This window comes from Anomaloglossus baeobatrachus, chromosome 2 (assembly GCF_048569485.1).
Source record: "Anomaloglossus baeobatrachus isolate aAnoBae1 chromosome 2, aAnoBae1.hap1, whole genome shotgun sequence".
Taxonomy (NCBI): domain Eukaryota; kingdom Metazoa; phylum Chordata; class Amphibia; order Anura; family Aromobatidae; genus Anomaloglossus; species Anomaloglossus baeobatrachus.
This window is the reverse complement of record NC_134354.1, coordinates 589,308,022-589,321,306: the sequence shown is the minus strand read 5'-3', so window position 1 is coordinate 589,321,306 and position 13,285 is coordinate 589,308,022. Positions and strand designations below refer to the sequence as shown.

At 47.2% G+C, this 13,285-nt stretch overlaps 1 protein-coding gene across 17 annotated transcripts in view; it reads right to left on the bottom strand.

Moving 5' to 3' along the window:
- MYCBP2 (MYC binding protein 2) overlaps nt 1–13,285 on the bottom strand; it is a 481,356-nt gene that overhangs the window by 147,963 nt on the left and 320,108 nt on the right. For all 17 annotated transcript variants that reach the window (XM_075336774.1, XM_075336775.1, XM_075336778.1 and 14 more), the window contains 4 exons: nt 11,497–11,641; nt 10,100–10,312; nt 8,788–8,843; nt 7,768–7,883 (listed from right to left, as the gene is read on the bottom strand). In XM_075336774.1, the coding sequence (XP_075192889.1) occupies nt 7,768–7,883; nt 8,788–8,843; nt 10,100–10,312; nt 11,497–11,641 (530 nt within the window). The remainder of the gene's footprint in view (nt 1–7,767; nt 7,884–8,787; nt 8,844–10,099; nt 10,313–11,496; nt 11,642–13,285) is intronic.

Sequence of the window (13,285 nt, the reverse complement as noted above, 5' to 3'; positions counted from 1 at the left end):
TGGTTATCCCGGTTGCTTGTGCACCTTTTTGTATCACACTTTTTACTTCTACTCAACTTTCCATTAATATGCTTGGATACAGCACTGTGAACAACCAGCTTCTTTAGCAATGAATTTTTGTGGCTTACCCTCCGTGTGAAGTGTGTCAATGACTGCCTTCTGGACATTGTCAAGTCAGCAGTCTTCTCTATGATTGTGCAGCCTACTGAACCAGACTAAGGTACCGTCATTTTAAATGCTTAAGAAGCCTTTGCAGATGTTTTGTGCTAATTATTTCAATTTTCTGAGGTAATGACTTTTGGGTTTTCATTGGCTGTAAACCATAATCATCAACATTAACAAATACTTGAAGTATAAAGAGAATTTTGTTACTTACCGTAAATTCTTTTTCTTATAGTTCCGTATTGGGAGACCCAGACCATGGGTGTTTAGCTTCTACCTCCGGAGGACACACAAAGTACTACACTTAAAAGTGTAGCTCCTCCCTCTGAGCTTATATACCCCCTGGTAGCCAGTCCTAGCCAGTTTAGTGCAAAAGCTGAAGGAGAATAGCCACCCACAAGTAGAACCGAGTAAGAACCGGAATAACCGGAGACTCTGTCCACGACAACAGCCGGTGATAACACACGGAACAAGAAAATTGCCAACAGGCAACAGAGAGGGAGCTGGGTCTCCCAATACGGAACTATAAGAAAAAGAATTTACGGTAAGTAACAAAATTCTCTTTTTCTTTATCATTCCTCTGGGAGACCCAGACCATGGGACGTTCCAAAGCTGTCCCTGGGTGGGAATAAACAGAAAAAACTAAGAAGTAGGCGGAGCCTAACTTCACAAGTGGGCGACAGCCGCCTGAAGGATGCGTCTGCCCAAGCTCGCATCTGCCGAAGCATGAGCATGCACTTGGTACTGCTTCGAAAAGGTATGCAGGCTAGTCCAAGTGGCAGCCTGACAGACTTGTTGAGCCGTAGCCTGGTGCCTAAAAGCCCAAGAGGCACCGACAGCTCTGGTCGAGTGTGCTTTGATCCCCGGTGGGGGAGGCACCTGAGTACTCTGGTAGGCGTCCGAAATGGTCGATCTAGTCCAACGGGCCAAGGTCGGCTTAGAAGCAGAGAGACCCTTGCGCCGCCCTGTGGTTAGCACAAAAAGAGGTGCACCGCCTAAGCGCAGCGGTGCGAGACACATAAAATCCGGAGAGCACGCACCAGATCTAGAGTATGCAGCGCTTTCTCAAAGCGATGAACAGGGGCCGGACAGAAGGAAGGCAAGGAAATATCCTGGTTAAGGTGGAAGGGAGAGACCACCTTAGGAAGAAAGTCCGGGGTCGGACGGAGAACTACCTTGTATGGTGAAAAACCAAAAAAGGTGACTCCGAGGAGAGCGCAGCCAAATCAGAGACTCTCCAGAGAGAAGTTATGGCAACTAGAAAGGCCACCTTTTGAGAAAGACTATACAAAGAAACCTCCCTAAGGGGCTCGAAAGGGGGTTTCTGCAATACCGTGAGGACCAAGTTAAGGTCCCAGGGATCCAAGGGCCGCCGATAAGGCGAAATGATTGAGACGCACCTTGCATGAAGGTGCGGACCTGAGCCAGCCGGGCGAGACGCCGCTGGAACAGCACTGATAGAGCTGAGACTTGTCCCTTGAGAGAGTTGAGGGACAGTCCTAGCTGCAGACCGGACTGTAAAAAAGACAGAAGGGTCGGCAACGAGAATGGCCAAGGAGAATTGCCGGAAGAGCGACACCAGGACAGGAAAATTTTCCAAGTCCTGTGATAGATCTTGACGGAGGAAGACTTACGGGCCTGAGTCATAGTGGAACTGACTTCAGGAGGAATACCAGAAGCCGTCAAAATCCAGGACTCAAGAGCCACGCCGTCAATTTGAGTGCCGCAGAATTCGGGCGGAAAAACGGACCTTGCGAGAGCAGGTCTGGACGGTCCGAAAGATGCCACGGCATCTCCACGGACAGTTGGAGCAGGTCCGGATACCAAGCTCGCCTGGGCCAGTCCGGTGCAATGAGGATGACTCAACGGCCCTCCATTCTGATCTTGCGCAGGACTCTGGCCAAGAGGGCTAGAGGGGGAAACACGTAGGACAGACGAAACTGGGACCAGTCTTGAACCAGAGCGTCCACGGCGAAGGCCTGAGGATCGTGGGAGCGAGCCACGTAAACCGGAACCTTGCTGTTGTGACGGGATGCCATTAGGTCCTCTTCCGGAGTGCCCCACTTGCGGCAGATTAACTGAAACACTGCCGGGTGCAGGGACCACTCGCCACCGTCCACGGATTGACGGCTGAGATAATCTGCCTCCCAGTTTTCTACGCCAGGGATGTGGACTGCGGATATGGTGGACTTGGAGTCCTCCGCCCATTGAAGAATGCGTTGGACCTCCAACATTGCCAGGCGGCTGCGTGTCCCGCCTTGGTGATTGATGTAGGCAACCGCTGTCGCGTTGTCTGACTGGACTCGAATGTGCCTGCCCGCCAACAGGTGGTGAAAGGCTAGGAGAGCTAGAAGCACAGCTCTGGTTTACAGCACATTGATTGAAAGGGCTGACTCGGACGGAGTCCAAGTGCCCTGTGCTCTGTGGTGGAGATGTACCGCTCCCCAGCCGGAAAGGCTGGCATCCGTGGTGAGAATCACCCAGGACGGAGTCAGGAAGGAGCGCCCTTGGGACAGTGAGAAGGGTCGAAGCCACCACTGAAGAGAGCTCCTGGTCCGTGGCGACAGAGCCACTAACCTCTGTAAGGAGGAAGGCCGCTTGTCCCAACAGCGGAGAATGTCCAGCTGCAGAGGACGCAGATGGAACTGGGCAAAGGGAACCGCCTCCATGGAGGCTACCATTTGACCCAGCACCTGCATCAGGCGCCTGAGGGAATAACGGCGGGGCCTCAGGAGAGAGCGCACCGCTAGCCGGAGAGACTGCTGTTTGATTAAGGGCAACTTCACAAGTGCTGGCAAAGTCTCGAACTGCATCCCTAGGTACGTGAGACTCTGGGTCGGAGTCAGAGTGGATTTGGGAAGATTGACAAGCCACCCGAATTGGGCTAGGGTGGCGAGAGTGAGGGAAACACTCCACTGACAGTCTGCGCTGGATGTACCCTTGACCAGAAGGTCGTCCAGATAAGGAAGCACTGCTAACCCCTGGAGGTGCAGGACCGCAATCACTGCCGCCATGATCTTGGTGAATACCCGAGGGGCTGTGGCTAACCCGAAGGGGAGAGCCACGAATTGGAAATGATCCTCTCCTATCGCAAAACGTAACCACCGCTGATGTGACACTGCGATTGGCACATGCAGATAGGCATCTCTGATGTCGATGGACGCCAGGAACTCCCCTTGGGTCATAGAGGCAATGACTGATCGCAGAGACTCCATGCGAAAATGCCGCACCCGGACATGCTTGTTGAGAAGCTTGAGATCCAGGATGGGCCGGAAGGTACCGTTCTTTTTTGGAACTAGGAAGAGATTTGAGTAAAAACCTCTGAACCGTTCCTGAGCGGGAACTGGGACAATCACTCCAAGGACGCCACGGCCTGTGAGAAGGCGGCGGCCTTGGAGCAGGGGGGAGTTGAGAGAAAAAAATCTGTTTGGAGGGCTTGAAGAGAATTCTATCCTGTAGCCGTGAGATATGATGTCTCTTACCCACTGATCGGACACTTGTTTTAACCAAGCGTCGCCAAAGTGGGAGAGCCTGCCACCGACTAAGGACGTGGCTGGAGCGGGCCGAGAGTCATGAGGAAGCTGCCTTAGTGGCAGAACCTCCTGCGGTCTTCTGCGGACGCGCTTTTGGGCGCCAGTTGGATTTCTGATCCTTGGCGGAGTTAGCGGACGAGGCGGAAGGCTTAGAGGATGACCAGTTGGAGGAACGAAAGGAACGAAACCTCGATTGATTCCTACCCTGGGCGGGTTTCCTGGTCTTGGTTTGTGGCATGGAAGTACTCTTCCCGCCAGTAGCTTCTTTAATGATTTCATCCAGCTGTTCACCAAACAGCCGTGAACCAGCAAAAGGGAGCCCAGCAAGAAACTTCTTGGAAGAAGAATCTGCCTTCCACTCTCGAAGCCACAAAATCCTGCGGATAACAAGAGAATTAGCTGAAGCCACCGCAGTGCGGTGAGCAGCCTCTAGCATGGCAGACATGGCATAAGATGAAAAAGCTGAAGCCTGAGCAGTTAAGGTAACCATCTCAGGCATAGATTCCTTGGTGAGGGAATGCATCTCCTCTAGAGAAGCAGAGATGGCTTTGAGAGCCCACACTGCTGCAAAAGACGGGGAAAACGCGGCCCCCGCAGCTTCATACACAGATTTGGCCAGAAGGTCAATCTGACGGTCAGTGGAATCCTTAAGTGAGGTGCCGTCAGCCACCGACACAACGGTCCGGGCTGATAGCCTAGACACCGGAGGGTCTACCTTTGGGGAGTAAGACCACTCCTTGACCACCTCAGGTGGAAATGGAAACCGGTCATCAGAACCATGCTTTGGAAAGCGTTTGTCAGGGCAGGCCCTGGGTTTGGTCACAGCGGTCTGAAAACTGGAGTGGTTAAAGAACACACTCTTCACACTCTTAGGCGAGGTAAACTGATGTTTCTCTGCCAAAAAGAGTTGCTCCTCTGACACTGGCGGATTGAGATCCAGCACAGAATTAATAGAAGCAATCAAATCACTAAGATCTGAGTCACCCTCAGAGAAATCGATGGGATACATAGCCTCCCAGCCCCCAGTGAGGGCATCCTCCTCATCTTGAGAGTCAGCTCTTGAGACAGAGCCGTGGGATGGGGAGGGGGAGGAAACCCTGCGTCTTCTCTTAGAAGGACGGGGTCTGGGATCAGATGATGAATCCTCCGTGAGCTCCGATGGACGGAGGTCAGAGGATAGGAGTCCTCTGTCAAGAGTATTAGAGGCACCCTGTGAGGGAGGCTGATGCATATTCATCAAAGTTCTGGACTAAAGTCCCATGGACTCAGCAAATGACTGGGATATGGACCTAGAAAAGGACTCTACCCAGGCCGGGGATTCAGTCACATGTGCAGCAGCAGCAGCCTGAGAGACCACTGGGGGTGAGACTCCAGGTTGTGGCACCGCCAAGTTAGAGCAGACATCACAATGTGGATAGGTGCTCGGCTCAGGCAGCAGAAGCTTACATGCAGTGCATGCAGAATAAAGCTTTGGAGCCTTGCTCCTTGTGTGAGACATGCTGCTGGAGTGGGGGCTTTGCAGAGAATGAACCCCAGGGAGAATATACAGAGGTCCACAACCGGAGACCGGCTGTGGCTTACCAGACCGCTGAGCGCGGTGTTATGTGCCCCCCAGATCCCGATGCCCGGTCCCCCAGTCGCAGCACCTCAGCAGAGATGCAGAATGCAGGATGTCCCAGAGCAGAGTGAACTCTGCCTGAGAAGAGGGCGTTCCTATAAAAGAGCGGGAACTGGAGGGCTATAGAGACCTGCAGGGAAGGAGGGACGCCCCAGCAGTGGGGAGTGTCCCTCCCCTGTGTAGAACGGCCGCCGGGAGGAGCCGAACCTGTCCCTCTGCATGAGTGACATGCGAGGGCAGGAAAATGAAACTAGGACTGGCTACCAGGGGGTGTATAAGCTGAGAGGGAGGAGCTACACTTTTAAGTGTAGTACTTTGTGTGTCCTCCGGAGGCAGAAGCTAAATACCCATGGTCTGGGTCTCCCAAGGAACGATAAAGAAAACTTTATTTGTAATGACTATATATTATAGGTTTCATTTTTTGTAGTGAATACATGAATAAATTAACTTTTTGATGATATTCTAATTTATTAAGACATACTTGTACTTCACTTAGAAATGTAGTATAGTTCTCCTGAATAGCTATGTCCCCTTAAACTGCAATGCCCTGCACATGAGGTAAGTACAAAGTACAGAAACACATACAGTGAGTTAGTGGCTAGTGGTCGTAATCATGGATACCTAATCTACTGTAATGTCCCACACATGAGATAATTGAATGCTTATAAGGAGAACTACACTACATTTCTTTTAGGCATGTGCTAATATTATACCTAGCACATTGGATAGGATCTTTGAGATAGGAATATCCCTTTAACTGTAAGTTAAAGTTCCAAATTTTAACTACCGAGCAACAAGTGCAATGCATGTGATTTCTTAGTTACAATTCATTCAGTGCTGTTCCTGTACTTCAATGTGACATTGGAGCTGCTCTTTGCTGCTTCTTCAATCCTCTGGGACATTACATCAAACCAGCAGGTGTGGCCTTCTCCATGCTGATGGTAACAGCCAGCCCCTTCACAATCGCTGCACTTCTGCTGTCTGAGAATAGAGGGCATGGCGGGGGAGTGGTCTGCTCCATGGTGTTCGTAACAGCCATCAACTGAAAATTAGAGATGAGTGAGCCCAAAGTTCGATGTTTGTACTGAACACAGATTTTTCCCAAAAACTAGAGTTCGGGCGTTTAAAGTATGCAAACCACTCACGTGAGCGTCGCTGCGCTGGGGTTCATTCTGTGTTCAGCCCCGTACGAGCCGCTTGGAATGTTGGAACGGCTCGCACTGGGGGTAACAATAGCGTGATCGGATGTAGTGTGCACCCAAAAAAAAAATAAAAAAAAATGTATGAATGGAAAACCCTGCCCCTTGCTCTCAGAAGTGATCCATTTATGGCTGGCTGCATGTGGGCGGGACCTGAACTGCCCAATTCGTGACTACCATTGTGGATCACGTCAAGCCTGGGTCCCAAACTGAACTTTAAAGTCCGACTGTACCCGCTGGACCAAACTCCCATGGGTTCGCTCATCCCTGCCTCTGTTCTATCCAAGTGAAAGTGGCGTGGTGGGGGCAGTTCTCAGACTGCAGGGGCACAGCTATTATGAGGGGGCTGGCTTATACCCAGAGCATGAAGCAGGCCATGCTCCGACACTCCCCCTATACTCAGACTGAAGATAAGCAGCTATATTAAACATTGAACCTTGTGTTCACTTATCAGTTGATGGCTGTTACTAACAGCATGGAGCAGACCACTCCCCCGCAATGCCCCCTATTCTCAGACTGCAGAGAAGCAGAGACTAGCAGCAGGCTGGCTGATTCCAACAACGTGGAGCAGGCCACACCCCCTAGCGTGATACAACGTCCCAGAGGGGAGGGGGTCGCAGCAAAGCGCAGCTCCAGAGGCACACAAATACAGGTATAGGATCAGCACTGTGCATCTAATAGTTTACTAGGGCAGGGCAGGAACAGTAGAAGGATTTTTTTTTAATCTGCCCATAGCACCTCTTTAATGTGCGGTATATTATTCTCGTTTGTCAACAATTCAGTTTCCTGACTGCTTCTAATCAGGTATTAAGTTGAATGTTACATCTCACTCCATTTTATGATAAGTTGCCATTCCAATGAGGCTTCAGAACAGCATCACATGGATAGGTAAAATAAGTACCAACTTTACCATTTAGGAGGACATCAATTATGCTTAGATCTATATTTTTGAATGGAAGTTAGAGAGTCATACAATACAAAGTAGGAAAGGCTGAACTGTCATCACCATTACAGCATTACAGATAATCATCAACATTGACTGTGATAGGAGTTTAAAACTCCCATAAGTCGGGGTGGACATCGACCAAACAGGAAGTTCAAGAGCCTGTAAAGGTAACGCACAATTCCCCATAGTCACTACACCCAGATTCAGACTGATGGTATTTATTGGACTCCATGTGATATTTAGTGATAGCGGCTGCAAGATGGAATTCATGTATGGAACACACAGAAAATGTCAAATATTGTATATTACCAATCTCTATTCCATCTATGGTGACATGTATGGTATAAAGGCCAACAGCGCCAGGAGTCCAGTTTGCACAATAGGTCCCATCATTGTTCACTCTAATTAACATATTTTCACTAGGCCTATTAGGAAGGAAATAAGGCATACGTTATAAAAAGCAGTCACACGCAAACATCAAAGTAATTTGCAGAAACAGTCACGATATAAAAAAAAAAAAAAGGTTACAGTTGGCAAGATTTATGTAATTACAGTTCATTACTATATCGTGATCACATTTTTATTTTTTTAAAGGAACAAAATCTGTTTAAGTTAAATGGAGCCTGTCACATATACCAACATTATTGACCTTTAGATATGGGGTTAATCAGTGTTTGAAACCTGCCAGTACCTGCATATTGAGCCCCTCTGGGAAGAAATGAACATTATTCCTCCCAACAGTGTTCCAGTTTCAGTAACTGGAGCGGTGCAGGTTAAGGCACCGCTCTATGTATGTAACTGCGCCCCCTGCACAGACTGATAGCATCCTCTAATACAGAGCGTGAGCGTGTGCGTGTCCGTGTGTGGAGGGGGTTACAGCCACAGCTCTCCATACACAGAGCGGTGACTGAAATTGCGCCGCCTCCATGACTGAAACCCGAACGCTGGCAGGAGGAATAAAGTTAATTTCCTCCCGACAGCAGGGTTCAATATGCAGGCACCAGGCAGGATGGAAATACTATTAACCTGGAAATAAACTCCATATCTACAGGTTAATACCGTTTTTACATGTGACAGCTTCCCTTTAAGAAGTTGCAATGATCAAAAGACAAAAACAGTCTTCAGGAAGAGGAAAATCAATTCTATTAATGTAATGTATAGTAAGATAGATTGAATGATCCCACTCTGGAAGCACATACAAAGCAGTTACCATTCAATCATTTGCTTGGTTAAAAAGAAAAACTTTACTAGTTTACTATTTTGAATGAAAAGCAGCAAATGACAAAACAAAAAATGCCATAAAACAAAAAAAAGGAGCGAGACACCTACCTTTTGGGCATCGGTGAGGCATAGCGAAGCTCTTCAAATGAGTAACTTTCATAAGCCTTAAGGAAAAACAAAAACAACAACAAAGTATTCTTTAGGTGTGTGATGTGGCTCTTGTTTTGTGGTTCATATATGCACATCTTCTACACAGCAGTATTGTAGTCAGGATTTTCCATCAGTATTGCAACGTTTAAAACAGGACATTGGCCCAACACAGACATGTGACTCTTTCCACTGCAGCTTGCATCTCCTTATCTTCCACTGCTGCTTTTGGCTTATAAATCCTGATGCAAGATACACATCATAATATTTCATGATAAAGTTTCCTGAAAATGGACATCTTAAAGGGAACGCGTCACCAGGTTTTTCCCTTATGAGCCGCGGCTCTGTATAACTTAAACACCTTTCCAATACTCACCTGGGGGCACTCCGGTACGGTGGGTGTCGCTGCTCTCGGTCCGGCGCCTCCTCCATCTTGCGGGATAGTCAGCCTCTTGCCCAGACCCGTGTGGATGAGGCATTCTGTGTTATTGACAGAGAGGCCTCCATTGCGGCTCCTGCGCATGTGCACTTTAATCTGTCGGCAGATCACAGTTCTGTAATGCGCAGGCGCAAGGAAAGGTCAAAGACAGCCCCCTAGGTGAGTGTTATAAAAGATGTTGTTGTTTTTTTACATTATACAGATTGGCTTGGGCTCTTATATACAGTATTCTGTAACTCCGTACATCAGAGCTTACTGGTGGTGGCCGCAGCTCAAAGGAAAAGCCTTTCAATTTATGCCTTAACAATCCTTTCAGTTGTGCAATAGTGTAGAGCTCATTGCTTAGGATACAGCCACCCTCCAGTTACCAAGGTCAGAAAAGCACGTCACTTGCATGCTCTACATTTTAGTGTAACCCTGCTCACACAGCTCTGAAGCTGGAATCAGGACAGCCTCACTCCTCCTGCACTCGTCCCATGCTACAGGTAAAGCTGGCTCTGCTACTAGCATGGGAGATAGCCAACATCAGACCACCAGCGCAACTAAGCCACTTTTTGGGTGCACAACAGGGTTCAGAAGGGAAGGAGCGCCATTTTGCTTGGAATAGATTGCAGACGCCATGTCACATTTGAAGAGTCCCTGGCATGGCAAAACAGCAGAAGTAGTGTAGTCCAATTACAATTTCTAACCATATTAAAGCATTACATATATTTTACAAATTGAAAATCACAATGTCACTACTACATGCTGCTGTCAGAGGGAGCAACATGAACGAGGTGACAGTAATACTAAACATGTCCCAATACTACTATAAGCAGTATTTCATACCCATACCTTCATCATTGTGATTGCAATGTAACGGGCTTCCTTTACAATCATTGGTTCATAGGAAGCATCAAGTTTTGGTGACGGAAGGCCGCCAAAAGTCATATCAGTAACTGAAGATGTAGAGGATGATGGGCTGCCCGGTATGCGGGGAAGTTTTTTTATTTGCTCTTGTTGCAGGGAAGTCTTTTTTTGTGATACAGGGACAGCTTTTACTTCCACCTATAAAAACACAAAGCAAAAAAAAGAAGATGGTAAAATTTGAAGGGAAAACTCCATACCTGAATAACTCCTCATGATATTTTGGAGTTGGAGGTTATGTAAAATACTTAGTAAATACATTTTCTTACTACAACAATCTCACATTTCAGAACTTGTCAACATGGTCCAAAAAAACAGCTTCCATTTTATCCACAAGATCATGCATATGAAAATTAACAAAAGACTAAGGGGTACTTTGCACACTACGACATCGCAAGCCGATGCTGCGATGTCGAGCGCGATAGTCCCCGCCTCCGTCGCAGCAGCAATATCCTGTGATTGTTGCCGTAGCAAACTTTATCGCTACGGCAGCTTCACATGCACTTACCTGCCCTGCGACGTCGCTCTGGCCGGCGACCCACCTCCTTCCTAAGGGGGCGGGTTGTGCGGAGTCACAGCGACGTCACACGGCAGGCGGCCAATAGAAGCAGAGGGGCGGAGATGAGCGGGACGTAAACATCCCGCCCACCTTCTTCCTTCCTCATTGCAGCCGGGACGCAGGTAAGGCGATGTTCCTCGCTCCTGCGGCTTCACACACAGCGATGTGTGCTGCCGCAGGAACGAGGAACAACATCGTACCATCGCTGCTGCAAAATTATGGAAATGTCAGACCCTACACCGATCATACGATAACGACGCTTTTGCGCTCGTTAATCGTATGTAAAAAGGATTCACATACTGCGATGTCGACAGTGACGCCGGATGTGCGTCACTTTTGATTTGACCCCACCAGCATCGCACCTGCGATGTCGCAACGTGCAAATTACCCCTAAGAGCAAATTGAATTTAGTGTGAACAATACTCAACGCACCAACAAATCATGATCAAACAATAAAAGCAGTCCTAGTATTTAGTCCCTGTGCTTACAATTTACACACAGTTGTTGTCGGAACCGGTTTTGAACTTTTTGCAAAATCCAAAAATTTACCATGTGGTACACTCCTCATGAAAAAAGGTTACATACAAAATACATAAATCTCTGCAGATATACAAAAGTCCCTAATGCAGAATCATTCAGATTAGAGAATATTTACTTTTTAATACCTCTGAATACACTAAGCATTAATTTTATCATATAACATTTTATCGCCACTGGAAACTCTCTTAATTATTTATTGCAAGGATTGCAAATAACACTTCCATACCTTCATATTTGGTACATGAACAACGTCCCCGTACTGATCCTTTGTTTGTACAGTTATGGTAGTGGGCCAGCCACATCGGATATCATCTTTATTAAGAATTAAAGACGTCTTCTGTGGATCAGCATACGAGTCTGGTTGAAGCCACCTAAAGCAGAGAAAAAGGATTTTTAGTGGCGATGTCTGAATAACAGTTATGCTCATTACACGCAGACTTTTTTTTTTTTAATATAAATGTTATATTAAAGCATAACCGTCATTTTTATTTTATAAATCCATAGTACACCTGAAAATAAGCAACTTTAATATATTTTATCAGACAAATCTGCTTCTTTCTCTGCCAGAACTGATCGGTCATTATCAAAATTCTCAATTCTGGGGTCAAATCTGTATTCAGTGAGGACTTTCCCATTACTGAGATAGGAGATGGCAGCTGTTACTGATGAGATTCTATGTAGAGAGGGGTGGAGCTCTGCCTCTCGCTCCTCTCACATCACAATCAAAGTGTGCCTACGCAGGACCTCACTGTCAGTGAGTGTAGATAACGTAGAAAGACTCATCCACACTAGCTTCAGAAGGAGGACAAAGATGGCCGAAAGAGGAGGCGCGGGACCCGGAGAACGCATGGCCATCTGACCAGCCTGCTCCGCACCGACCGTTAGGTAAGTATTATGAACATCCAGTGACAGGCTCCCTTCAAAAATACAAATACATACAGTGCATAGGGAAGCTGTGACCAGCAAATATTAGCTTACAATGCGCAAATTTGCAGTAAATTGCCAGTCATGATTCAAAGAAGTAGCATACCAAATTAAAAGTGTTTTCCCACGAACAATGTTCATCTTAAAGTTGACTTAATCATTAGATCTTATAATTTATACAATTGTATTGCTCTCTCTCTATATAGTGTCCCTTGCTTTGCACTGTGTAATGGCTGTGTCTGACCGTACAGGACATGGTCTGATCACACCACATCTCCTGGCCCGGGGAGGAAGTAATAAATTAGACGGACATAGAACGAGATTCCAAATTATTCTTCCTATGAGAAAAAAATTATATTTTTAAAACCAGACAAGGAAATGCTTTACCTCACAAAAAGAATACGCTGTGCTATCTGTATACTCTCTCTTGCTTCCTCCCCAGCCCAAGAGATGTGGTACGATCAAACCATGTACCTGTATGGTCAGACACTGCTATTACACAGTAAATAACCAGGGACACAAGTTTTTCTCATTACAGAAACGAAAAAAAAAAAAGAATTTTGTTTACTTACCGTAAATTCTTTTTCTTATAGTTCCGTCTTGGGAGACCCAGACCTTGGGTGTACAGCTTCTGCCTCCGGAGGACACACAAAGTACTACACCTAAAAGGTGTAGCTCCTCCCTCTGAGCCTATACACCCCCTGGTGAACCAGTCACAACCAGTTTAGTGCAAAAGCTGAAGGAGAATAGCCACCCACAAGTAGAACAGAGCAAGAGCCGGAACAACCGGAGACTCTGTTCACGACAACAGCATGTGAAAACACACGGAACAAAGAAATTGCCAACAGGCAACAGGGAGGGTGCTGGGTCTCCCAAGACGGAACTATAAGAAAAAGAATTTACGGTAAGTAAACAAAATTCTCTTTTTCTTTATCGTTCCTTTGGGAGACCCAGACCTTGGGACGTTCCAAAGCAGTCCCTGGGTGGGAAATAAACAAAAAAAACTAAGAAGTAGGCAGAAACCTAACTTCACAAATGGGCGACCGCCGCCTGAAGGATGCGTCTGCCCAAGCTCGCATCTGCCGAAGCAT